The sequence below is a fragment of the Anser cygnoides genome, chromosome 1, assembly GCF_040182565.1.
Source record: "Anser cygnoides isolate HZ-2024a breed goose chromosome 1, Taihu_goose_T2T_genome, whole genome shotgun sequence".
Lineage (NCBI taxonomy): Eukaryota > Metazoa > Chordata > Aves > Anseriformes > Anatidae > Anser > Anser cygnoides.
Window position 1 is genome coordinate 139809570 of NC_089873.1, and position 25343 is coordinate 139834912.

The 25343-nt window shown below is 36.7% G+C and overlaps 1 protein-coding gene across 2 annotated transcripts; it reads left to right on the top strand.

Annotated features, from left to right (window-relative positions):
* The first annotated feature begins 460 nt into the window (after positions 1-460).
* On the top strand, positions 461-24810 carry TUBGCP5 (tubulin gamma complex component 5). 2 transcript variants are annotated; one of them, XM_013180638.3, is made up of 24 exons: positions 461-929; positions 3285-3338; positions 3416-3524; positions 5395-5491; positions 6097-6207; positions 6760-6839; positions 7921-8056; positions 9103-9220; positions 10613-10702; positions 11254-11347; positions 11650-11896; positions 12095-12297; positions 13007-13122; positions 14014-14282; positions 15216-15414; positions 16834-17022; positions 18010-18192; positions 18470-18554; positions 18668-18788; positions 19742-19920; positions 20719-20844; positions 21432-21520; positions 23287-23387; positions 24419-24810. In XM_013180638.3, the coding sequence occupies exons 1-24, from the start codon at positions 745-747 to the stop codon at positions 24463-24465; spliced, it is 3228 nt and encodes a 1075-aa protein (XP_013036092.2). In that variant the 5' UTR covers positions 461-744; the 3' UTR covers positions 24466-24810. The 2 variants fall into 2 exon arrangements, with proteins under 2 accessions (XP_013036092.2, XP_047907147.1); XM_048051190.2 differs by lacking the exon at positions 6097-6207 and having other exon boundaries at positions 464-929.
* The last annotated feature ends 533 nt before the right edge of the window (positions 24811-25343 follow it).

Below are 25343 nucleotides of genomic sequence, written 5' to 3' on the forward strand. Positions count from 1 at the left end.
CAGTGCTCTTGAATGCACCACAGCAGGACAAGAGGGAATGGCCTCAAGTTGTGCCAGGGGAGGTTCAGGTTGGAAATGAGGAGACATTTCTTCTCAGAAAGAGCAGTCAGGCATTGGAACAGGTTGCCCAGGGAGGTGCTGGGGTCACTGTCCTGGGGGTGTTTAAGGAAAGGTTGGACGTGGTGCTTAGGGACATGGTTTAGCGGGTGACATTGGTGGTAGGGGGATGGTTGGACCAGATGATCTTGGAGGGCTTTTCCAACCTTAATGATTCTATTTTACTATTGTTAGGCATGTGAAATTATCCCGACTACTGTACTTTGACAGAAAAAAGCCTCAAAAGGAAATGTCCTTTTAAAAATACAAGAAGCATAGCAACAAAATTTAACAAATGCAACACCCTGCTGATACACCATTTATTTTAAAAAGGACATTTTTGTGCTGCTCATCCGATCTTTTGGTGGCTCCTTTGGTTGTGCCGTTATAAATGCTTTCATGGTGAAGAGAAAGGCTTTTCTTCACCACGAAAGAGGGGAGAGGGACAAAACCCCCGTGACCAGCTCGCCGCCATAACCGCGGACACGGGACGCGAACCCGCGTCTCCCCGAGGGCGCCTTTTACCCTCCCGCCTCACCATGAGGGACTGCGAGAGCTCTCGCGAGAAATCGCCGCGGAGTCTCGCGAGAGGCGCTGCGGGCGGCTCTGTGGCGCCTCCCGCAGGCGTTTCCCCCCCCAACCGCCGCCATGGCGGCGCCCGCCTCGCCCGGGCGCCGCAGCCGCTTCGAGCAGGAGCAGGAGCGCGCCGTCCGCGCCCTGGTGCGCAGCGTCACCGGGCTGCCCGAGGGCAGGGAGCAGCGGCAGCAGGAGGAGCAGGAGCCGGGCGGCGGCCGGTTCCAGACGGCGCTGGATTTCGCCTGGTCCAACTTCAGGTCCGCGCCCCGACCCGCTGGGGAAGGGCAGGGCAGGGCAGGGAAGAGAAGGGAAGGGCAGGGGAAGGGCAGGGGAAGGGAAGGGAAGAGAAGGGAAGGGAAGGGAAGGGAAAGGCAGGAATGGGAGGGGATGGGATGGGAGTGGAGGCTGTCTGCCCAGCCCCTTGCAGGCAGAGTGCTACACTGCTTACGTCAAACCCCCAGAGAATGACACCCGCTTGGTGTGATCTTGTCACGAGCACGTCCTTATTAACGCTTATTAAGCCTTTTATTTTCCATCAGGCCCTTTTCACCTCACGCCTTTGACAGGTTCAGTTCCCGGCTGAGCTCTGAGGAGGCTCATTGTTTTTGTTGGGCGTGCAGGAGTAGGGTTGGTGCTGTACCCGCTGTCTGCCACGGCTTCTTTTTATTCACCACAAATGTTTTGTGTAAGGTATCATAGCATTACATGTGATGCTTCTGTAGCTGCACCAGAAACGTTCGTTGCAATAATAGCTATCCCCAGTCGGCAGCTTGCTGATGGCAGCAGGGTTTCTCGAGGCAGGTGGATGGTCCGTCCCCTCTTGTGGCATCTCTCCCTCTGTGTCAGGGGCTCGGTTGCTCATGGAGCCGTGCGCCCCTCTAGACTGAGGAATTCAACCTGGCAGAAGGACAGAGGGTGCAGTGCACTGATGACAACAAACCTTGGAGACAGGAATGGGAAGAGGAGGGTTTTTTACGCCAGGGTTGTTGTCCAAGAAGTGTATGTGGAACCTCAACCAGAGGTTGACTGTTATTTTCTATATCCAAATCATGAGCTTCTAGGTGACAGCAGAAGTTCTCTTTAGTTCCAAGTTTCCGAAGCTTACAGTTCGTAGCCTTAGATCTGATGATGTTTCTGTGCTGTAGTTTTCAGAACCATCTTATTTTTAACACGCAATATGCTGGTTATCTACTGCAGATGCTGTTCCCAACTTGCTTAAAAACTTAAGGTACCTTTTTTTGTGTGTGTTAGGGTCGTTAGTTAAAGCATTAAGTAATATCGGGCTAAAGGAATTTCATTAATAACTTCCCTTCAGCTTAGCAGTTTAATTTTTCCTTTCAGTGCAGATTCTTGGGTGGGTTTTTTGGGTTGTTTTATCATGTCTTTTTTTCTAAATCTTCCAGTTCTTGTACTTGCCACTATTTTACAGTTGAACTGATGATTTTCTATTAAGCTAATGTGCTATAATAGATACGAAAAACCTGTATTTTCTTCAGCTAAATAACAGCTATCTCATTAAGATTACATTTTATCCGACTTTTCATTTACTGTCATTTGTAGTTGTTCCTTCTGGTATTTATTCCAAAGCCTTGCATGCAGCTGAAGTCAGGCTAGTGGATCTGTGGTTAACAACATTTTTTCTTTTCTTAAATCCTCTCTTTATCCTCCAGTGATGCTCATTACAAATCCTTGCTGCTAGGCCTCCAGTTTCATTTTCTAGTTCATTGCTTTGACACTGAGGTGATTCTAGATTGTCTTTCTAAATTCAGTATGTTGAACTTGGCTTTTGCCCCCCCGACTCAGATGCAGTAGTTTTCATTTCTCTCTGCAGTCATATGAGTTTTCTCACTGTACTTGTTCCAATTGTTGACGGAAACTGAGGCAAAATATTAGGCTGGCTTTGAGGGCCTGTGCATAGGGTACCTTGTGCTCACTGCCATCACATCCCATTTCATGGTTTCTCTGTCTGTATAACTGATATATATAAAGAAACTTACTCCTACTCTAACTACTTTTTCAAAGTCTATTGTGCCTTTTACAAGTTTTTTTTTTTATTATTATTATTATTTTTTAATCCATGTACCTTTGTTTTACCTTCTTTTGTTTTGATTAGGCTCTCTTTTCTTTTAGGTGCTCTCCTTTGCCATTTATAAGGGAGCTTCTTTTGGGTTTACAAGCCTTCCCTTGTGGATGTTTGTTTTGCCTGTGCTGGTGGTGCAAGTCCCAGATAATTTTTGTGTGTTTGACACAGTTGCCTTTGACAATAACGTTCTTCATCTCCTTGTTCTGCTTGGCTTAACTGACGACACATTTTAATTGCTTACTTTGCTGTTGCAGCAGTAATTTTCCATTCAGTTGAAATTGCTGCTTAAACATAATCTGCATTCAATTTTTCCATCTTTAAGGTCAATTGTAGTTAATCCTTGCTGAGATCAGAGGCATGGAGATTAAATTCTGTTGATGTTTAATGATGTTGCTGAATTAAGCATGCTTTGTTAAAAGGAAAATATATTAAGATAATGAAGTTGTCATCATGTATGTAAATCAGCTTTATTTTCTTCTTTACATAAGTTGCCTTATCAAACTTATTCTGATACAGATTTCTTATGCAGATTTCACCGTTTTCTGGATGTGAACAGTCATAAAGTAGAGAGGACAATAGAAGGGTAAGTTTTATGTTTATGGATTAATAATCGAGCAGTTAACTTTCTTGAAGCATTATTGATACTTTTTTTGTTGTTAGAATACATGAAAAATTGATAGTTCATTCTGACCTTGGAAAAGCTGCAAGCTGGAAAAGACTAACAGAAAAGTTTCTGAACTCACCACTCCCAAATATTGAAGAAACAAAAGTATGTATGTCTCAATTTCCTTATTTTTTCCACCACTCTTGCGTTTACACTCATGAAGCGGGCTTCTATTGTAATGTTGAGTTGGAAATTTCTGGTGACTTAACAGTGAGGTTTACGGTTGCTGTTCAAGTCATGGATTTGCAGGGTTGTAGTTTTCCCATTTGTTTTGGAAGTAGGTTTATTGTTTGTTTCAGGGTTTCAGCATGCACAGTTGGATGACCTAAAGGAAATCTTTTCGTTGCAGAGCAGACATTTTGCGGTCAACATTATACAGATGTTGCAGCTGAATTCCAGTCTGTTCTAAAACGGTGGCTGAACAGAAGTTCTTGCTCTTTGCTCAAATTTTTACCTTAAGTAACAAGACTGCACCTTTTGGTTTTAGTATTCCCAAATGGAGTGTTCCTGTCCCATAGCTTCTCTGTTGAGACCATGTGTGTGTTTTGCCTTTGATACACTTTGTATCAAATCAGTTTAGGACGTGGTCTGGATGGAAATGGTGAAAGTTTTCTCACTTGGACATTTTCTAGTGCGGTAGTTTAATAATGAATTTGGCCTTTGAAAACTGGAAGTTTCTTCAACTCTTGAGCCCTCAATAACTTACACATATCTTGAGTTGTAGTACTGTATATACTCTGTAGATTTTTGAGTAAGTACCTTTAGTTGTTCTTGTTTTGAGAGTCAAATAAAATGAAAAGCCCACACAAGCACTTTATACTTGAATGATACAAGTATTCTAAGACTTGAAAGAGTTTTTATCTTTGAAATTGCAACTGGCATATAGCTGGAGATAAAGAATATCCCGTATTTGGGAAAGTAAACTGCATTTGGTTTTGAGTAGTGTCATATAACTGGGAAGATTGAGTATATACCAGTTCTGTGACTAGTAAGTGGGACACCATCTCCCATGTGTGGTTCTGTAGGCAACCCACTACGTTTCTTTGACAAACTCTTGAAAAGTCAGTGATGTTTGGCAGGAACATGCTGTGTTCCATATATACTAGGTGAGCGCGATGCTGCTCTATCAGAAAGCTGAGAATTTTTTTGAAAGTAGAGGTGGATCTCATTCCCAAAGAGCTTTGTAAGTACTTTTTATTTTCTTTATTGTTTAAATCAAAGTATATAGGAAGTAGATAGCAGAAATCCGTCTGGCTGTTGACCATTTGAAATGGTCTGCTGAAGAGCTGTGCAAAGTCAGAATAAGGCCAAAGAAAAAAAATCTTACTTCTGATAGCACTGGTTGTGCTCTAAGCAGGTATCAGGAAATAGACCATAACACCAGTCTCTGCAACACACCAGTGTTGGTGCAGTGTTCCTGCCTGATTGGAGGCCTCTGTTTCACAGCTGCTTTAGTACAGTATCAGAGAAGCATCCTTAACACTCGGTGTAGGTTTTTAGATGAGGGAAGATAAATTGCTACGTTTAGGTGTCGTGTTCACATTTAGCAGAGTGTATTAGCTGACTTCATTTCAGGCTCTATTTGAAATAACAAACCATATAAATGTGGGAAATCAGACTTGTATGTCTGCAGGCACGTTTCTTGTGTCCTCTCTTATGTCCGCATTGATGTAGCTGTGTCTACTACCCCTGGGTTCAGGTGACTTTCTACTTTCACAGTAGGTCTGGGTTCCTCTTATCTCTTTTCTATAAGAAACAGCTATGCTGTTTTTGAAGTATTTGCATATTGATCTGCTAATTAGTGGGCAAAAAAGAACAGATAACAATTGTTATGTTACAGATTTTATTTCTTTAGTTCAGGACTGAAGAACAGGAATTAATGTGGAGCATTCCTGCAGATAATAGGCTGAATTCGTTCCTAACCAAAATCGTTTAGTCCATTTATTGACTTTTTTTTTTTTAATGTGTTTTAAAGACAGATACACACTATTCCATACTGTCTCTTCTGTTGTGTTTGTCTGATTCTCCATCCAACACCACCTATGTGGAAAAACCAAGACAAAAAGAGACAGGTAAGTTTACGGCATGTTTGTGTTGCTAATAGAAGATACGCTCAGTTAATGCAATCTGATAAGAAGGCCATTTTTCCTCTCCATTTTATTATCTCCTTCATATCGAGATGCATTATTGATTGTCTTTTTTATGATTTATACATTTTATATAGCCTGCAAGTAGCCTTTCGTACCCCATTTATGTTATGTTGCATAATTAAGCTTTCCAGCCAGGAAGGTACCTTGGGAACTCTTTCTGACTTGTACTGCTGTCACTTACTAATGATCTCTACCTGTTCAGCAGCGCTTACACAATCAAAGACAGACAGCTGGTTTCTGTCCTCAGTCTCAGTCTTGCACCTTAATAGGAGGTCTGTTGAAACAGCTCCGGTAATATAAATTCCGATGTTCCCAATGTAGTCAAGGAAAGCTAAATGCCTTGGAAGGTTTCCAGAGGGAGATCCCAGTTGCCTAAATTCCAGAGTAGGACTGTTTCACTCAGTGCCTAAAAACAAGGCTTGTGCTTAAGTGTGAGTGGATACCATCCCCCATTTGTTTACAGTGTTGTATCATAGACTGAAAGAAGAATATTTCAGACTAACCTAAAGAAAATCTTGCATCTTAAGATTCCTTTTTGAATGATCTCTGCACATTCCCTCGGCGGTGTTTTGAATGCACTTTCAGCCCATTCCAGGAATGTGAATATGAAGAGGTTATCTCAAACAGCACTAATTACAGTTGAGTAAGCTTCATGTTTCAGATAATATATTGTAAGTGTGACTTGTTATTTTTTAAAGTATTACACATCACGTCATTGATATGTGGTGTCTTTTTTTTGGAGAGTAAGATGACCCTTGCTTTATTGTTGTTTACAGTCCAGTATGCTTGTGCATCTGCAAATTTCAAATTCAGAATGTCTCTGCTGAGCTAAACGAGACGGGTTACAATAAGTAATATGTTGCATTCTTGCATGTTTTTACAGGAATGAAGTGTAGGGTAGTGTTTGTAGTAGAGATAAATATGCTGGTGGCACGGTTTGCTGCATATTTTGAGTGTACAAACAACAAAACTGAGAATTAATAAATAAAGAATATACGTGGTTGTTACCACAATTTATGTGTTGTGTTGAAAGTGTATAACCTTGTTAAAGGAATGGTGGTGTAACCTGAAATGGATGGGAATATCTTTTGTTTTAGATTTAGAGTAAAAAGGTAATTATAACTTTGGAAATGTTTTTAAAGAAGACAGAATTATGTGATACTTACTGTTTTTCTTATTTATACTTCTAGAAAAGGAAGAAGAATTTGATTGGGGAAAGTATTTGTTGGAAGGAGAAGAAATTTACCTTGGCCCAGGTGTGGATTCACCGGTAAGTAATTTCTTAAGCTAAAAGAAAGTAAGTGTTTAAACTGTTGTAAAGTATGCTGGAGATTGGTTGAGTTGCCCTGGCTTGTACACTCTGTTATATCAATTCTCACAGGATTCCCTACTATGCTACTTCTAACTTAATACCATGAAATACAGACCCAAGCAGAATATCAGTAATGCAAGTGCTTTTGTTCTTGACCCTGTTCTGACTTAGTTCTGCAACTCAGCTAACCCTTTCTGCTGACCCTCCTGCCTGCTCCTAAGCAGAGCTTCCTGTAGTTCTGCAGTTAAACGCGCTTCCACTCCCAAGTTCCAATTCCCCTGAAAGGTTTTTTTTGGGGAAAAAGAAGAAAAAAAAAAAAAGCTTTCCTGTGGCAGCCAGTGTACTGTTCTGACCTCTCTCCTAGTTAACAGGTGATTGCAAGGCTTAACCAGCTGTTGTCCCTGGTATGGAGGGGCATGACAATTTTTTAACACCAACATCGTAGGATATACTATGACAAGAGGAGAATAGGACAACAGCAGATTTTCAAGTAATAATTTCACAGTACTAGCTGAAATTAATAGAATATATGTGGGTTTCCCAGATCATCGTAACACAGGCTTCTGAAACTTAGAAGCTTACCAGTATAGTGAGAAGTAACCGGTATGGCACTAAGTAAGGAGTAGAGGAAGTTCAGGAGGTCATATTACATTTTTGAGTCTCAGGAGACATTCTCCTGATAACTTTGAACAGCACAGTAGTGTTGTCAGAGCCTTCTCTCGTGTGATTGTGGGCAGGTGGAATATATTGCACCAATTCAGTAGCATGTGTTTTATGCTACACCTAACACCGGTTGTGTTTGATTTCATTACAGATGAAAACAAATGCTTGTTCCACCTCAGGCGTGCAGCCTTAATGTTAATATAACTTAAAACACTTTCTGGGAGACAGTTACGTTAGTTTTAGCGTTGTAAAATGACTTTATAGTGAAAGAAAGAAAATAATAGGTTATGTTCAGCTTCACAGGTCAATAGGAACTGAATATAGATCTGCCCATGATACTGTACTGAAATGTGCTGGGTTTTGTTACACTTGCTAGGATTGGTCTGGAGAAAGTGAAGAGGAGGAAGATACGCAGCCTTTGAGTAGGGAGGACTCGGGTATTCAAGTGGATAGAACACCATTAGAAGACCAAGATCCAAACAAGAAAACAGTACCTAATGTTTCCTGGAAAGGTTAGATTAAACTGTAATTCTTATAATCGTACGTGCTCAAATTTAGGAAGCTAATATTACTTTATTATAACTTAGTGAGATACTGTGTGTTAGACCTAAAATTGTAATTTAAAGATGCACCTTACTGTTCACTACCGCTTGTTTAATTTTTAACAGTAAAGTAACAACATGAAAGGCTTGATTTGATTTCTGTTGATGCTAATGGAGAAGGCTTCTGCTTATTTGTGTGGAAATATACACAAATATTCTAAGATAGAAATGAGAACTGATACGGTAAATGTAACATGCAGTTTTATGGGTATAATGTAAATTTTTATTTTAAAGTATTGGGACTACAGTATCAGAATACTGAAATAATGTGACTGACAACAGGAACAGTTGACTCAGTTGTAAACATTTTTGAATGAAACATTTTTGAAAAATAAGTTCTGTCATTCAAACACCAGTTGGCTTACTCTTGAATAGCTTCAGGCAGTATTAACTGTAGCTGTATATTTTTGTGTAGAACATTTTAGGACACAAAATACCTTGTATAAGAAGACTGTAATATTCATAAGATGTAAAAGCAGTAGGTATCTAACTGGGATTAGATGTAGTTTTCTTGTTAATCACATTTAAGAGAAAAACATTTTTAGGTAATGTACTGAATGAATAGTAAAAAGGAACAAAGAGATAAAGCTAAAAATATTTGGCATTTTATTTTTTTAAGTCAGCTTTGTTTTGTATATATTGTTTGACAATTACCTGAAGCACATTTTCTGATGAAGAATTGAAAACTAAGTAAACCTCTGAGTTTATTTTCTAGGACTTCTGCTTAACTTTCAGGAGATAAGATATGTCTATGTCTCTGTGTCACATAACGTGTGCGTAATGTTATCATGCAAGTGAGCACAGTGAAGTGTAAGGAGTTGTAATTTGTGATTTATTTGAAAAGATCGATGCTTCTGCAGCTGAGTGTATAGGCTAATTCATAACTTTTCCTGTGTTTTTATAAGCATTTCTCAAACAAATAAAAATACCTCACTCACTATCCAATGTTTTCACAGTCGGTGAACCTGATGCCCGCAGCTGGCTGGAGCAGCATGTAGTTCCTCAGTACTGGACAGGAAGAGCTCCTCGCTTTTCACATAGTTTGCACTTGCATTCCAACCTAGCTGCGGTCTGGTAAGAAAACAATACCACGTACATATTCCTTACTGGCATATAATTTTAAATAATGACTTTATTAAGCATCTTGACTGCTAAAAGTAAAAAGCTAGTATAATTTCTACTGATTTAGGGAAAAACAGAATTTATAGTTAAAAGGATACAAATTAATAGGACGAACAAACAAGATTTTTTTTATTAATTGCTTATTTTCCTTTTATGTAGCTTTTATTACGTTTGTCACGTCAGAAAGAGAGTTTTCCTTTTTCAAAGAAGCAAATGTTACTGTTGAATTTTGTTTGGGTGGACCCTTCTGAAGGTCTCTGTGGAACTAATATAAGTGGGTTGTAAGTGGTCATGGAAATTAGGAGTTCCCCAAAACTTAACTTTTGGCTTATTTTTGGTATCTTGCTTAAAAAGTTAATCCTAAACAGTGATTTTGTGGGGGAAGAAACATTCCAATATCCTTTGTGGTGTTGGAAAGAAAATGAGAAGGATGTTTAAACAAACAAACAAAACCAAAAAGCAATGCCTGATCTTCTTTACTTCAAATTCTGAAGGATCAGTACTGCATGAATACAGACCATTAGATTTGTCTTTGGTTACTTAATTTAATGAATTTCATAATCAAGAAGTTAAATTTATTTTAGTGTCAGTTATGTTGCCAGTTACAAACCAAAGTTTACAGTAAATATTAGGAAATCAGTAACATAAATAAAGCAACACTGCTTCTTTTACAAAGTTCTGTTAGCAGATGTATGATAAATAAACAGTATTAACCTGGATTTTTTGAATTTTTAACATGATTACATAAATACTGACATTGATAATATTAATGAGTCCAAATACTACATATGCAAGTAATTATTGCATACTTTACTAAAATACGAAAAATACTTTGGCAGAATTATGCAACACAGGATCATAGGGAAAAGTTCTTAGTTGCTTGTGAAAGCTTCCAGTCCTTAAGCAAACTTTTGGGAAAAAGTATGAATTTTCTGAGATGGGTTAGAGAAATTGGTATTTTACTTTTTAGCGTAGTACTTTGAACAGAAAGAGTAACTCCATAACTTTTCAGGGCATTGAGAATGAAATAGTAAGTAGTCACAGCTCAAGAACAAAAAAAAAATCCCCCCCAAAAAACTCAGATTCAATAATTTGGGTATTTGCTTAATTGTTTGTCTTGTTATGTACAACTAGATAGTATTTGAGTGCTTTCCATAGTACTTTGCTTAACGGTATGAAAAAAAAAAGTTTTTGTTTGTATACTTAAAATGTCTGCGTGAACATCGTGTCTACCCAGATATAATTACAGCAGGACTGAGCCTTAATATTATTGCTTCATCCTTACTTTCAGATTATTCATCTGTAATTTCACCCTTAAATCACTTTCATTTCATATTTTACAAGGGACCACCACTTGTACGCCAGTGATCCTTTGTATGTGCCAGAAGAGAGAACACTAGTTACTGAAACTCAGGTTATACGGGAAACTCTTTGGTAAGAGCAGCATCAAAACCTGCATTTTAACTTCTAGTGTTTTAGTATCCTCATTCAAGGAAATAACAGATTAATCTTTGAAGTTTTATCTGAAGAAAGATTACTGAGTGTTTAGCTTCCAGTGTAGCTTACAAGAAAAAATGCTGCTAGGGTGTATCTAACCATTCAGGTTCACAAAGAAGAAAATAGTTTACTGCTTCTTGTATCTACTGATTCCTCAAGTCTAACCGTTAAGAAGAACCAACTTGTTCTTATCCTGCCCCTAGGGATTTTTAGTACGCTGTCCGTTTTTTACAAAGTAGGTTTGACTCATCCCATAGCTGGAAAATACCTCAACTGGAAAGGAACTTTAGTTTACGTTTACCTAGTGTCAGTGTTTTATTGTTCTTGTTCTAGCAACAACTTACAGTACCAGTAGCATTGTAGTTGATCTGTGGGCCCCTTTCATTTGAAAAAAAAGAAATGGTAAGGGAGAGCTAATCCTGTTATTAATTATATAATTGAGTCCATTAAGGGGTGAAAAAGCATTACTCTTTTTGTTTATTTTCAAGGCTACTTTCAGGAGTGAAAAAGCTTTTCATATTTCAGCTGAATGATGGCAAAGTGGCTGTGCGCAACGATATTATTGTAACTCATTTAACCCATGTAAGTTGTTTCTGAATCTCAGCTGAATATCTGTCATTAGGAAGATGTAATTTTTTGGGAATAGGAAACTAAACTGCTTGTGGAAAAATGATGTTCCTGTAATTGTTCTTAATTTAGTCAAAACGTGCCTGACTTAATAAAATAGAATGAACTGTTCCAGTATGTGAAAATGTGATGAAGTGATAGAGATGGCAAAATTTCATTGTATTTTAATTCATAGAAATATCTTGGGATTTAATTGTTATGCTTTATAAAATACAATTTGTTATTAGATGATTCTAAAAAATATGCTTTTTTTCTAGAATTGCCTAAGATCTGTATTGGAGCAGATAGCAGCATATGGTCAAGTCGTGTTTAGACTACAGAAGTTTATTGATGAAGTGATGGGACACAGCCCAGAAAACACAATGCATGGAACTGTTTCCACTCCAAAGAAATCTACGGAAGCCCCATTCAGAACCTACCAAGCTTTTATGTGGGCTTTATATAAATATTTCATTAGCTTTAAAGAAGAGCTTACGGAAATTGAAAAATGCATCATCAACAAAGGTACAGTGCATAGGAAATTTTACAAGAGGGAGGCACACAAGTAAATTTTTATAAGAGGGAAGCACACAAAACATTATGCAAATACATTTTGAAACTGGAAAACGCTATGCTGCATTTTAAAAGCTCATGAATAACATTGCCAGAATATGATTTTCTGCTGGATGTTGCCTTTATACGTTTTTTCTTCCTCCCCCGCAGACAAAACAGTCACACTTTCAATAGTAATAGATAAGCTGTCTCCCCGGCTGGCACAGCTAAAGGTACTTCACAAAGTTTTTAGCACAGGAGTAGCGGAAGTTCCACCCGACACCAGAAATGTTGTACGAGCATCTCATCTGCTTAATACTCTCTACAAAGCTATTCTGGAATATGACAGTGTTGGAGAAGCATCTGAGCAAACGGTAGGGGAAATCATTCTTTCACATGCTAGAATATTTGATACCTTAAACTTCTTTCTGGGGTCTGAGTTTGCTAGCTTTCAGCTACTGGGAGTAGGGGACAGATTTGGTAATCATAATAAATTACTGTTTTCTGACAAGAGTTCACTCAACCCGGACAAAATAAGATTTATGAGGAGATGAGCAGCAGTGTGTTTGCGGACTGAGGGGAGCAACTATGGGGAATCAGAGGCCAGAGAGCTGTTACAAATGAAGGAGCTTTGGAATAGCTTTCCCCTTGTGTTTTTTCTACAGGTGCATAATTCAGTTAGTGTTGAAATGTAGGGGTTGGGTTCTACATTAACTTGCTGATTATACTAGTGAAAATGTAGTAGATATCGTTGTGTACTTTCGTTTTCCTGTTTTCTGCGTTATAAAACCACAGCATGTTTTGTGACTATCAGTTACGGCTTAAGGGATATAAGAGTGAAAATAATGAAAGTTGCTGTTCTAATTGCAATGACAAAAGGCGTAAGGGGAACCTTGCACAATGAGTGCTTCCATTAAAAGTGCTAAAGCTGTAATTTTTAGTTCAATATTTTCTTTATAAATCTTTATAGTTAAGTATTTCTTACAAACTTACAATTGCACAACTAACAGGTTAGACTTGCCATATTGCTTGTAATACTAAAAATCCCGTTCAGCTACTTTCTTCTTTTTCCTTTAAATTCAGGTGTCCCTTCTGTTCTCTCTCTGGGTTGAGACTGTGAGGCCCTACTTACAGACAGTGGATGAATGGATAGTCCATGGTAATTTGTTTGATCCGGCAAAGGAATTTATCATTCAGAGGTAGGGATACTGACGAATTTAAAACCTGCTGTAGAGCTAGGAAGTAAATGATGACAGTAAAAGGAGGTTTTCATGTTCGTTATTTTACTTGAGTAGAATTAGTTTCTTAATCGTTCTTTTATGACTTGCTTCAGATTTCCCATTAGGGATATTACCTTAGATTTTGGTCCATACCAGCTATTGTTCTGGAATATAAATTATTTTAATTTTTCAGTAACTTATTATTACAAATAAATCCTTAGTAGTTGAAAACTTTAAAAACCTTATTGCATCCTACTTGACTTTTCTTTCTGTCATTCTATAGTTGTGTTTTCAGTACTACTAATAGGTGATTTCAAATTTTACTTGTTTTTTACTAGCTTCATTTTAATTACATGATTTAGGTTACTTTCCATCTGACTTCAAAGACCAAACTCTGTATGTGGTGTAAGCAGCACAAAAGAGCAAAGTGAACTGAGAATTGAGTTTCACCTACTCTGGAATATTTCAGCATTCCTAGTAATACTTGCTTCTCTGTGGGTTTTATTTCTTAAATAAATCTGCCTGTCAGTCACTAATAATTGTTATGCATAGCACTGTGAATAGTTAATTTCCCACACAAATTTAATTATAATTATCTGCCTTGTTTTGTGGATTTGGTTAGTTAGGTGTTGTTTGGTGGTTTGTTTTTTTTTTATCTCCTTTGAACTGATTCTTTATTCTGTTAAAGCTATCATCCTTTCTAGAGGTGTCTGGACAGTTTATGATACGAACTTATTTTGTACGCTATGGATGTGCTTCTTGACTACTCTAAAAGAAGGACAAAGTATAGAGCAAAGATGAAACTTACTGTAAGGTGTGTATTCATCTTTTTAAAAAGGAAATATTCAACAGCTTTTTATTTCTTTGCAGAAACAAAAATGTTCCAGTTAATCACAGGGATTTTTGGTATGCTACTTACACATTATATAGTGTGTCAGAAAAGACAGAGAACGAAGAGAAGATGAGCGATAATGCCAGTGCCAGTTCTGGCAGTGATCAAGCCCCTTCGAGCAGGCAACACACTATGGTGTCCTTTCTGAAACCTGTGCTAAAGCAAATAATCATGGCTGGAAAATCCATGCAGCTGTTGAAGAACCTTCAATGCAAAGATGGCTCTCCGCAGCAGGCTGCATCAAGGGGTGAGGTGTCAGTTTGTCAAATACCGTGCTGTGACGTATCTAACAGCACGGGTGTATTCTATGTAATAGTGTTTCTGTGGCTTTAGAATAATCTAACTGTCCTTGTTATGTGTCAGTGGCATGGTTTGTAACTTCAGGTCTAATTGAAAACAATCTTCCAGGGCAAACAAGTGACAAGAACAAAGCAAAGATTGAGCGTTCCCTTCACTTTTTATTGCTTCCAATATTGCTTTCTTAAACTTGTTTTCGTATGCTTTCAAAGCACATTTAATTTTTTATGAGACAGACAAAAAGTTTTTGTGTTCTAACAGTAAAACTGCTTTGATTTAATAAGTAGCTGCTTTTCATTGCTAAGTGATTGAATAATTTTGAGATAGCACAGAACTTCTTTAAAAAAGCAATGTACTAATAATATGAAAGATATATTGACATCTTTATAGGTTTTTATATTTAGGAATGTTTTGCATGATTGTAAAAGAGTACAGCGGTATAACCAATGTTGATTTTTCAGAGGAGACAATATAAATTTTTTGTTCATGCAGTTTCGTTATGGTTAATAGAGATAATGGAATTATTTTGGAATCTCTCTAGGCTTGTTTTCCCCGTTCGATGTGAGAATGTAATTTATTCTAGTGAAGACTGCAGGGCTGTTTGAAGTGCTAAGAATTAATTGCCTCTGCGCTTGGTGGAAGAAGTTCACAGACATTCTCTGATCAGCAATGCATTTGAACTTATACCTGACTTTAAGCATTAGACCTCCTGATTTGGCAATACTTAGTTCTAAGTATGTATTTGACACTTTCTTGAATAGCAGCTTAAATTTAGTTTGTTAAAATATATCAAGAAAATACTAGACTCCACAGTTCTTCTTGAGTGGTGGTGATGTTATCTTTTAGAAAAAATTCTCACCGTGAAATGTGTTGCCCAATTTAGATGCTGAAAGAAAGAGTTTGTATACACTGTTCTTGGAATCAGTGCAGTCTCGCCTGCGGCATGGGGAAGAGTCTGTTCCAGATATTATTACAGAACAGCAGGCCACAAAGCAGAGCCTGATAAAGATGCAATCTATAGCAGAAAGACACTTGGAACTGGATGATGTCCACGACCCACTGCTGGCTATTAATTTTGCTAGGTAAGTAAATAACCATTTGCTAAGAAGGATCTTCCTGCTGTGTTGTCAAGAGCAGTGTTCTACTTAGTGATATTTGGTAAACCAAAATTTTTATTGCTGCCGCAGTAAAAAAGCAAACACAGTAAAGAGTGCTGATAATCAGTGGCAGAATCTAAATAAGCACTACACTTGTGCTTAGTTAAAGCAAAACAATTAAAATCAGTGAGGAATCTTCTATTGACATCTGTTAGCATAGAGAGGGAGTAATTTTTGTCATAACCTTTTTAGCACACGGATAAGTGTTTTAGTAGTGAACGCAGCTGTAAAATCTAAACTTTAAATGTGCTTGCTTGAAATTTGCATTCTATATACTTGGTGCATATTCTTTGACAAATGCAGCTTCGTTTGTGGTGGTGTTAAAGAATTTAAAAGCCTTGCAAAATTCTTGTTTACTGCATAAACATTGTTATTCTTTGTAAAGAGGGAAGTCACAGAGATTATAAATGTCTTGAGAATTAGCAGGAAAGGCTAATTCTAAAAATCTGTTTTTGTCATTGCAAATAAGAAGCAGCTATTTATGTATTTCCTAAATACCAGTTATCAATCATGTGCTTTCAGTTCAGTCTTAGAAAGAGTTTGTTTTAAAGAAATCATAATTAATAGCAGATAAGACTCTCTTACTTCTCTTGTTCATTGGGACTAATCTGTTTGTTAAAGCTGACAGTAAGGTTAATTCAATGTCTGACTCATCCAGTTGGTATCTGCAATGAACCAGGCTTCCTCTTACAATTGATTTAGCTACTGAGCAGATTTTCAGAAATTGTTGTAATATTTTTTTTCTTTCTATGACAAAATAACTAAACTTACCAGATGTAGGCTGCCCGCAGACGCACTCTTCCCATGGAATAATATTACAGATTATACATGTATCCCATATTTAAGGTGTCTCAAGCAAAATCCGGATTTGTGCCTTTTTTCTTTACCTGGCAGTTCATCTGGCTACTCTATATGCATAACGTAATCTAAAAAGTTGATAATGATAAAGGGTTTATTAAGCTGTTTGAACCTGATGTCGTATTTTCAGTGTTTGAATTTGAGGTTGTTTTTCAGGGTTATTCCTTTAGCAATGAAGTGGTTATAGTGTGCTGTTCTTTTTCATGCTCTTATGCCTGGTCATTATGTGTTGAAACTAACAAGAAATGGCTTAGTTATAATATCACTATCTCACATAACTGTAATATTATATAATTATATAGCTATATAACTGTAACTCTTTTAATATAACAGTTGCAATTAATAGTTACAAAACAGCTTTTATTCTACAATAATTTTTTTTAGAGTAGAAGCTCCAATTTTGAGTAAGATTTTCAAAGGTATGACATTTTTATATACTGTAGGAATTATGTGCCTTCTTCCCTAAGTAGTGTGCTTATTTTGAAGATTATATTTGGAACAGAGCGACTTTCACGAGAAGTTTACTGGTGGGGATGTTTGTGTGGATAGATCCTCAGAATCGGTCACCTGCCAGACTTTTGAATTGACTCTGAGGTCTTGCCTTTATCCTCACATAGACAAGCAGTACTTGGAATGCTGTGGTAATCTGATGCAAACTTTAAAGAAGGATTACAGGTAAGAAAGTAAATCAGTTTTCCTCAACATTTCTAATTACCAGTGATATGCCACATACTAAAACCATAATTTTTATTTTAAAGATTTTGATTGAAGAGCCTCAGAGTGAGTTGTATTTCTTCTGCAATTTGTTAATCAACAAGAAAATCATTGACAAAGAAAGGGGGATTTAACATTGTCATGAGTGAAGCTTTGGTCTAGCTTGAATCGACAGCAAAACCATTGTTAGTCTTGAGTGGATGTTTAATAGGGAAGTTGTTTCAGACCTTGTTTTTAATAGTGTTGTTGTTTGAAATTGGAAGGCAAATTTTAGGAGGCCACAATAATGTATATTTAATATGAGATTCAATTATGGTAATACAAAATTTGTACTATACAAAACGGTATTACTCAGTATTTTTATACTATATAAAGTAAAATTTACTATTCCTTTTATATTTGAGGTGGTCATAAGTCACTGTGCTTTTAATCTGTCTACTGTACTTAATGTATTTTTATAGTTTTTTGTTGTTGGTGGTGGTTTTTTTGTTTGTGAGAGAAGAGGTACTGTTCTTCATTTCTGATAAAGTAGGAAGAATCACTTTCATCACTTTCTGGAGCTCCATATTGAAGTCCCTTATTACACAGAACTCTCCCTGAAATTACATCTCCTTTCCTAAGCTCTGTTTAGGAAGAGGGACAGGATTGCTAAAGCTATTTTTGAGAATAGCCTAGCCTGTAAGAAGGCTGAACTCCATGAGCACTTCTGTTGAAGGTAGTGTGTTGTTCAAACTTATAAGAAATAATGGGATGATTATTTTGTTTTATTTGAACGTACTTGAAGGCTGCCTGAGGGGTAAGCACAGGATTTTGTGTGGATTTCGTTAAGTTTCTTTTTCAATACTGAATTCTTGTAATGAAGAGTTCTTAACGTTTTGTTCTGTAACAACTATTTGATTTTGCTTGTATGATTAAGACTTCGAAAATGTTGTGTCTTTCCCTGTTTAGGCTTGTAGAATATTTGCAAGCAATGAGAAACTTTTTCTTGCTTGAAGCTGGAGATACTATGTACGATTTCTATACATCCATTTTTGACAAAATACGAGAAAAGGAAACTTGGCAGAATGTTGCTTTCTTAAATGTTCAACTTCAAGAAGCAGTAGGGCAACGTTATCCAGAGGACAGTTCAAGGTAAAATGCAAAATCCAGTGAAATACACTTTAGTTATGGTTTCTATCACATCTGCCCATAGTAAAATACTTCATTTGCATAGGTCAATGCTAATTATTGCATATTCATTACAAGCATCTGTTTTAATGAAGCTTTGAGCTGTTATCTTTCTACACACCTTTACCAAATTAAATTAGACAGTTGATATTTAATGATAAGAAATTAAAAATCTCTGATGGAGGTAGCCAGTGATTTAAAACAGATCACCACCAATAAAAACACTTCTTTCTTTTAATAGGTTGTCTATATCATTTGAAAGTGTTGATACAGCTAAGAAGAAACTTCCTGTCCACACCTTAGATGGCTTGACGTTAAGTTATAAGGTAAAATGTAGTAAGTTAATATTGCAGTGGTCTAGAACAGATTTGAAGTGTTGTATTAAAGTGACTTACCTTTTCTTGTCTTGTCTTTCTGTCTTATCCTCTGCTCTTCTTAGGTTCCTTGGCCTGTGGATATAGTTATAAGCTTAGAGTGCCAAAAAATTTACAATCAAGTATTTCTGCTCTTACTGCAAATAAAGTGGGCCAAGTATAGCCTAGATGTTTTACGATTTGATGGTAAGAAACTGTTTCAGTGAAAGATACTCTAAAAACTTGTTCCGTGGTCTAAGGGTATAAATAGTCTGCTACCTTCTTCAGTTTTAACTAGTACTAACCAGTTAGAAGTTTGATTCATTCTATAAAGCACTAATATCTATTAGTTTCAGAAGTTAGATATATTAAGCAGGGCATATTTTTCACATAGTTTCAGCCTCAGGGATGACACTGTTTATCCATGCAATCCTGTTGTCTCTGTGGTTCAGGTCTGGTTAGTTTATATTGAAACTTCTTGTTTCATTCTTCAGACTTTGCTGTTGAAAGGTCCGTCCACCACACCCTAATGTTTTGCTTTATTTATAGCCCGAGTTTTATCAATAATATCTTGCAAACAAATTAAGGAAAAAAAACCTCTAATTGAGATTGAAACAGTAAGCTAGACAGGAATAGATACTTGAAGCTATAATTTAAATATTTGGGGATTGTAGGAAGAGATATCTTGGTGTCTCCCTTCACTGGATTATGCTTTTCCCTTCCCATATAAATTCTTGTCCTAGAAAAACAAATTAGAAAGTTGATGCTTCATCTATGTTTTGTGTATCAGTTAACTAATTCTTTTCCTGAAAGTTTTCTGTTGTTTAAACTTTACATATATATTTTTGTTCTAGTATTTTCCCCATTGTGGAGATAGTATACGCGTTTATTTTTAATACAGTTTTGGCTTTTTCCTTTCACATAAATAGCTTTTAAATAGCACTTCCTATTCTAGTATTTATCAAATTGCATGGTACATATATTTTCAAACTGTTTCAATATATTGCTGCTATATTTTAATAAAATACCTGAATTGTGAGAAAAAAAATTACGTGTGTCATACAGAATAATAAGAAATAAAAATTAGTTTCAAGTAGCATTTTAGCCACAATTTGTCTTCATAAATGCTTCTTTTAAATATTTTTGCATTTTCTTTTTAGAACTAGTCAGTGCTGCAGAAAACTCACAGGTTAAGGAAGGAACTTCATTAGAACACGGAACACTTCCTCTATTTGGACTGCAAACAGAAAGTATAAAACAACAAATACATCGCATGTTCCTCTTACGAGTGAAACTTATGCATTTTGTTAACAGCCTGCACAACTACATCATGACAAGGGTTTGTCTTATATCTTCATTTCATTTATACTAAGAACCTGTAACCGAAGATGCAGTATTATTTTTTCTTTATGTCTATCGAGACCAAATACATGCAAATAAAAAGCAAGATCGCATTCTAATGTCCATTCTACAAAGCGATTTGAGCTTAAAATATATCAGTATTTACTTGGCCATTTAAAATCAGTAATTCTAAAAATACTTTGGCAGTTCTTCATGCAGACAAATCTTTGGATATTGCTAGTTCTTGTCTTTTTGGTTGTTTCTCCCAGTGTTATGTTCCTAGTGCACAATCATGTCAAAATATGTTTCTTTAAGCTGTTAAATCTCTTAAGAGCTATTATGCTTATAAAAGTATTCCGACTGACATTTTATTTAAATTGATCCTTCTCAAAAATATCTAGTGTTCTGATCCAAATGCATATGTATAACCTTTCAAAAACAAAGGTAAAGCCTCTAGATTCATATCTGCTTTACTATTGCCTTTTTTGATCTTTTATGAAATCAATATACTCTAAATCAACTCTTCCAGGGATAGTATGTCTGCCTTTCTGCAGTGGCAATGTTCTTACTTAAGTGAAGAATGTCACTGAGTTGTGAGAAGAGCTTGAATTTTTTACTATGTTGATGGTAGCAGGGAGGTTGAGCCTGAAAGATGCAACTGGAAAGGGCAGAGCAAATAAATTGGGCAATTATAGGCTCTCTCTCTCTCCCCCTCTCTCTCAAAAAAATTCTTGAAATAGAATCATAAGCACTTGTGTGGAACACTGAATTTAATAACTGTGGTCTTCTCTTTAAGATTCTTCACAGTACGGGCTTGGAGTTTCAGCACCAGGTAGAAGAAGCCAAAGATTTAGATCAGTTGATAAAGATTCATTACAGATACCTATCTACAATCCATGATCGCTGCCTGCTGAGGGAAAAGGTGTGTAAATAAAAAAAAAGGGGGGGGGGAATATTGGGTGCATTGAGATTAGCAGGACAAGAAAAAAGTTTAGTACTAATGATGATGCCTGTTTTGCAGTTCATACATACGTAGCAGTATGTGGGTCCTCTAGAGGAAATGGTAGCTTGTCAGAGTTAACACTGTGATTCAGTTTCTCTTGCAAGTCTCAGCTCCAATTCTGTGAAGGAGAGAAGCGAAGATAAAATGAAATTCTTTACATTGGGTTTCACTTAACTCATTTGTTTTTGAGAGATGTGAACAAACCGAGGCTTGGAAATGTAACGAGGGTTGTATGTATTGGTGTGGTAGGAAATGGAGATACATGGCTGTTGTAGCCTTCTATTCCACATGCTATCTGTACTAGTCCTTATTGAAATAACTGTGGAAATGAATGAGAGAGCAAATATAAAACAAATCTTAAATGTGAAGACTCGCATTGTACCTAGGAGACTGTTTTTTACAGATCAGATTAAATGGCGTGAGATATCTTTGTATCCGTAATAATGAAAACTATGCTTAATGATGAATTTCTGACTGTTACTCCTTTTGTTTAATTTTTACTTTAGGTGAGCTTTGTGAAAGAAGCTATAATGAAAGTGTTAAATTTGGTACTGATGTTTGCAGACCGTTGGCAAGCTGGTTTGGGGGCTTGGAAGTAAGTATACATACCTAGAATTCTACGTGGTCATGATTTCACAGCTCGGAATGTGCTTTTGAGATTTTTTGCCTGTGAAATAACAGGAGTTTTGCTCAGTGTTTAACACCAGATACCAGAGGCTAATTACTATTTAATAAAAAAATTAAAACTTATTTTAGATAGAACATAGCAAGTTTCATGCACTGGTGTCAGTGTATATTCAGTATTTTCTAATCAAAAGTGTGGTTCATATGTAACTTTTAAATGTATCTTCTTGAAAAGATTGTAGAGCATGGTGACAAAGAGGGTTTTCTTTCATTCATCTTTATTCATAATGGTAAAACGAGAGGCTCACAGGTTTGGTTTATGATGGCATTTCCTAGCTGTGATTTAAAGTTGTAGGCTGCCAGGTGCTAACATTCATTAAATGGTTTTTGAGAAGTGGGGGTATTTAGCATTCGTTCTAGTACACTTTCGTTTTTCTTTAATAAAAAAAAAGTAAATCTAATCTCTAAACAACCTTATTTTTCTAATTTAGACTGTCCAGATTATAAAACCTTTGTCAAAATTTCAAGGTAAAAATGTGAAACTGTTGAAATTTATGGAAGTTGACTTTGGAGTGAAGATTTTCTTGCAGAATGTTTGATTCAAAGTTGAAATGCTAAAATTTGCAGTTTTGGTAAAATCTGAAGTTATCTTTGGGTTCTCCTTTTTTATAGTACCCTTTCTGTAGAAATAACCTGGGGTGGGTGTCGTAGTCGGGATTTTTAGAAAAGTTGCCTACTTGCTTAAGTGCCATAATTGAAGCCAGAAATCCACCTGAAATTTCCAGGATAAAACTGTGTTAGTCCATGAATCAGTTGTTGTTCTCTAAGCTATCTCTAGACATGATTGAAAATAAGAGTTTCTATTTTTTGGTTGTGAAAACTGCTAATTAGAGGGTGGAATGATAGCGGGCAAGTCTCCAAGGCTATGTCTAGCACCCAAGGACCTGTGGCCCTGAGGCCAGCTGGTGTGGACTGGCTCGCATCTGTATTTTTTTGTGACTAATTCTCTTTTACACAGACATTAGCTAGAACTTGGACCCTGGTCTCCTGTGGAACTAGCAAATTACTATTTTGAAATGCTTTTCTGATTTGAAATAATTTGTGAAGGGTGTTTTTAGAGTCATGGCATGTGGTTGTGTGCTATTGGATGTTGCAGGACGAATCATACCTTGATATTGAGGCATCTCTGTTGTCTTTTGGGAGAGGGGAAAAAGGAAAAGAGTGACTAGTGTGAACTACATCTTCTCCTTCCTTTGGTGAGAGCTAGTTGGCACTCTCCAGACTGGAACTCAAGGGATGATGAGTAATAAAGCAGAGGGGGTTGTCTGGGGCCCTGCGTTTAACCTGCTCTGTGTCTCTGTTTTATTTGGCAGTATAGCTTTATCCCAAGGAGCTCCAAACAATAGGGACCAGGAATGGCTGTGTTGAAATTCCAGTGAATCAGAGGAACAGTAGTTCTTGTCAGTTGGAACCACACAGTTCCTCCTAGTAAATGTAAAGATTTCTAGCAGGATAAAGAAATTGTTATTAATACCATTGGGATAGAGCTCAGGCACTCCTGTGTAAATTGCCTTGGTTTTCTAGAAGTGTTCTACACAGACATAACTGAAATATTGTGAGTTAAAGACAGAATGCTGTGCAAAGAGCACTTCGGTCATTTGCTGCGAAGTTGTGGTTATATTTTGAAGATAACAGTTGTTCATCTGTTAAGTGTACCTCTGTTAAACTGTTTTGTAGGATGGAATCCATAGAGAAGATGGAATCTGATTTTAAAAACTGTCACATGTTTCTTGTAACTGTGCTCAACAAAGCTGTCTGTCGAGGCTCTTTTCCTCACTGTAAGTACATGAGGCTTTTCGTAAACCTGCACTTTGGGACACGAGCTTTAATTATGAATATATTTATATTTTAATCTGTTTGTCCATACATCTTAAAATATGTAGTTTGTGAAAGGTATCCAGAGAAGCATGAAGTCTTACTTTCTAATAAGTTCAATCGTTATTCTTGTAGTATGTGTACCGTACTTTATTTTTTATGACAGTTATCTTCAGTTTACCTCTTTGCTTGAGGAAAAGGTGACTGATGTAGCCAAGAAATTAACAGGCAGGCTTCTAAATGAATAAATGAAACTAAGACCTGGAGAGCCTGTAAAAGCATTCTTTCTGATGTGGTTGGGTGACAGCCGTGATACATCTTGAACAAATAAAATTTTAGTATTATGATGACTTAGTTGCAGCTGCTCAGAGCTCTTGGCTTTGCCCATCCATGTAGGAGGTTGCTTCATCAGTAGTAGAAACAGCAGCATAGTGGCTGTGCTTCTACTTGCATCCCAATATTGGCTTAAATTGCTAATCAATGCCAGTTTGAATTAGGGGGGCAACTTCTGAATGGGGCTAGCTGGGATGCACATGGATATTCACCTTGCTTCTCCTTTATGAGCAGTACTCTCCAAAAGGAAGCAGGATGGGCTTCTAAAAGAGGTTTATATCTTATATTGCTGCTATTTAGTCTACAAGAGCTTGTCTGTGAGACACAGTTTGTGAGAATGGCTTACTGCACGTAACTCCCACCAACTTTTATTCATTTTTTTGTATACAGACATCAGTATTTCTTCAGTTAGCTCATTTCTTGACAGCTCTTATCAGTTTTCCATTAGTTATTTCAGGTGGTAATGAAAATAGCAATATGTTGCCTGAAATGTCAGAGATTCGTAAAGTTTAAAACGTCTTGCCATGTTAAATCCGGAAGTGTTAAAATATTAAAAATAAACTGGTATCTTCCTTTTTAAACTACAACATTGAATATTACAGTGAATGTTTGCAGACTGGTGAAAATGCAAATACTAACTTTCTTATGGTTTGGTTTACAGTGGAATCGTTAGCTTTGTCACTGATGGCTGGCATGGAACAAAGTTAACACTTGAATCTGAACTACTGAGCATCTGAAAGTAGTGTTTACATTGAATTTCCATTGTTAACTGTGAGCATTTTACACCCCATTTTGGAATGTGTCTAGCTAAATGATACTGATGGTTTGGAGTTGTGTAAAGTATGTTAAAATGTAAATAATGTACAGGTATTTAAGTGTGTTGGTTGTGGCTGTACTTTTCTCTGTATGTATATGCTTTAACATCAGAAAACGTGCAGTGTAAAACGCTTCCTTTGTAAACAATCTCACTTGAGAATATGTAAACTGTACTTCATGCTGTATAAAGGATTTTTTTTTTATTATAAATAATTGTCGATTTACTGTTTCCATTAATTTTGCAGCTCTGAATAGGTTACATAGCAATGTGGAGTGGTATGACTCAATTCTTATTATTCAAAAGTTTGGTTGAGTTCATTTTAGCCTCTTTTTCCTTTGAGAAAAGGAATCATATTTGCCTAATGGTTCTCAAGAACTCTTAGGGAACAGTTAAGACTTATAATAAACTGGTATAACAAAATACAACATCAATTTAATTAAAGTATATTATTGCAGACCATAAAATAGCAGTATTTTTTAATTTAAATGATCAAGGTTTACTAATTTTAGCGGTAAACTCTTGTCTGTTTAAGCATAGTCAAGATCACGGTGTGTAATATATTTATTTTAACTACTGGATTGCTGAGGTGTTTCAGAGGTGGTCAGATATGACTTGACCCTTCTTCTTCAAAGCCTTTTGCAAACGAACATCTAATAACTAACTTCTTGTGAAGAGGTAGATCATAATATAGAAGGGTACATTCTTAGATAAGTAAATGTGGGGCTTGTTCTGCACATGATGACTTGCCCTGTCTTCTCCCCATGGAATT

What these genes read in the sequence shown, in the direction of transcription:
- TUBGCP5 (XM_013180638.3), top strand. Translation starts at nt 745, where the DNA reads ATGGCGGCGCCCGCCTCGCCCGGGCGCCGCAGCCGCTTCGAGCAGGAG. An exon ending in ACTTTAAAGAAGGATTACAG is followed by an intron (nt 17,023 to 18,009) that starts GTAAGAAAGTAA and finishes TTCCCTGTTTAG; the next exon opens with GCTTGTAGAATATTTGCAAG. An exon ending in GCTTGACGTTAAGTTATAAG is followed by an intron (nt 18,555 to 18,667) that starts GTAAAATGTAGT and finishes TGCTCTTCTTAG; the next exon opens with GTTCCTTGGCCTGTGGATAT.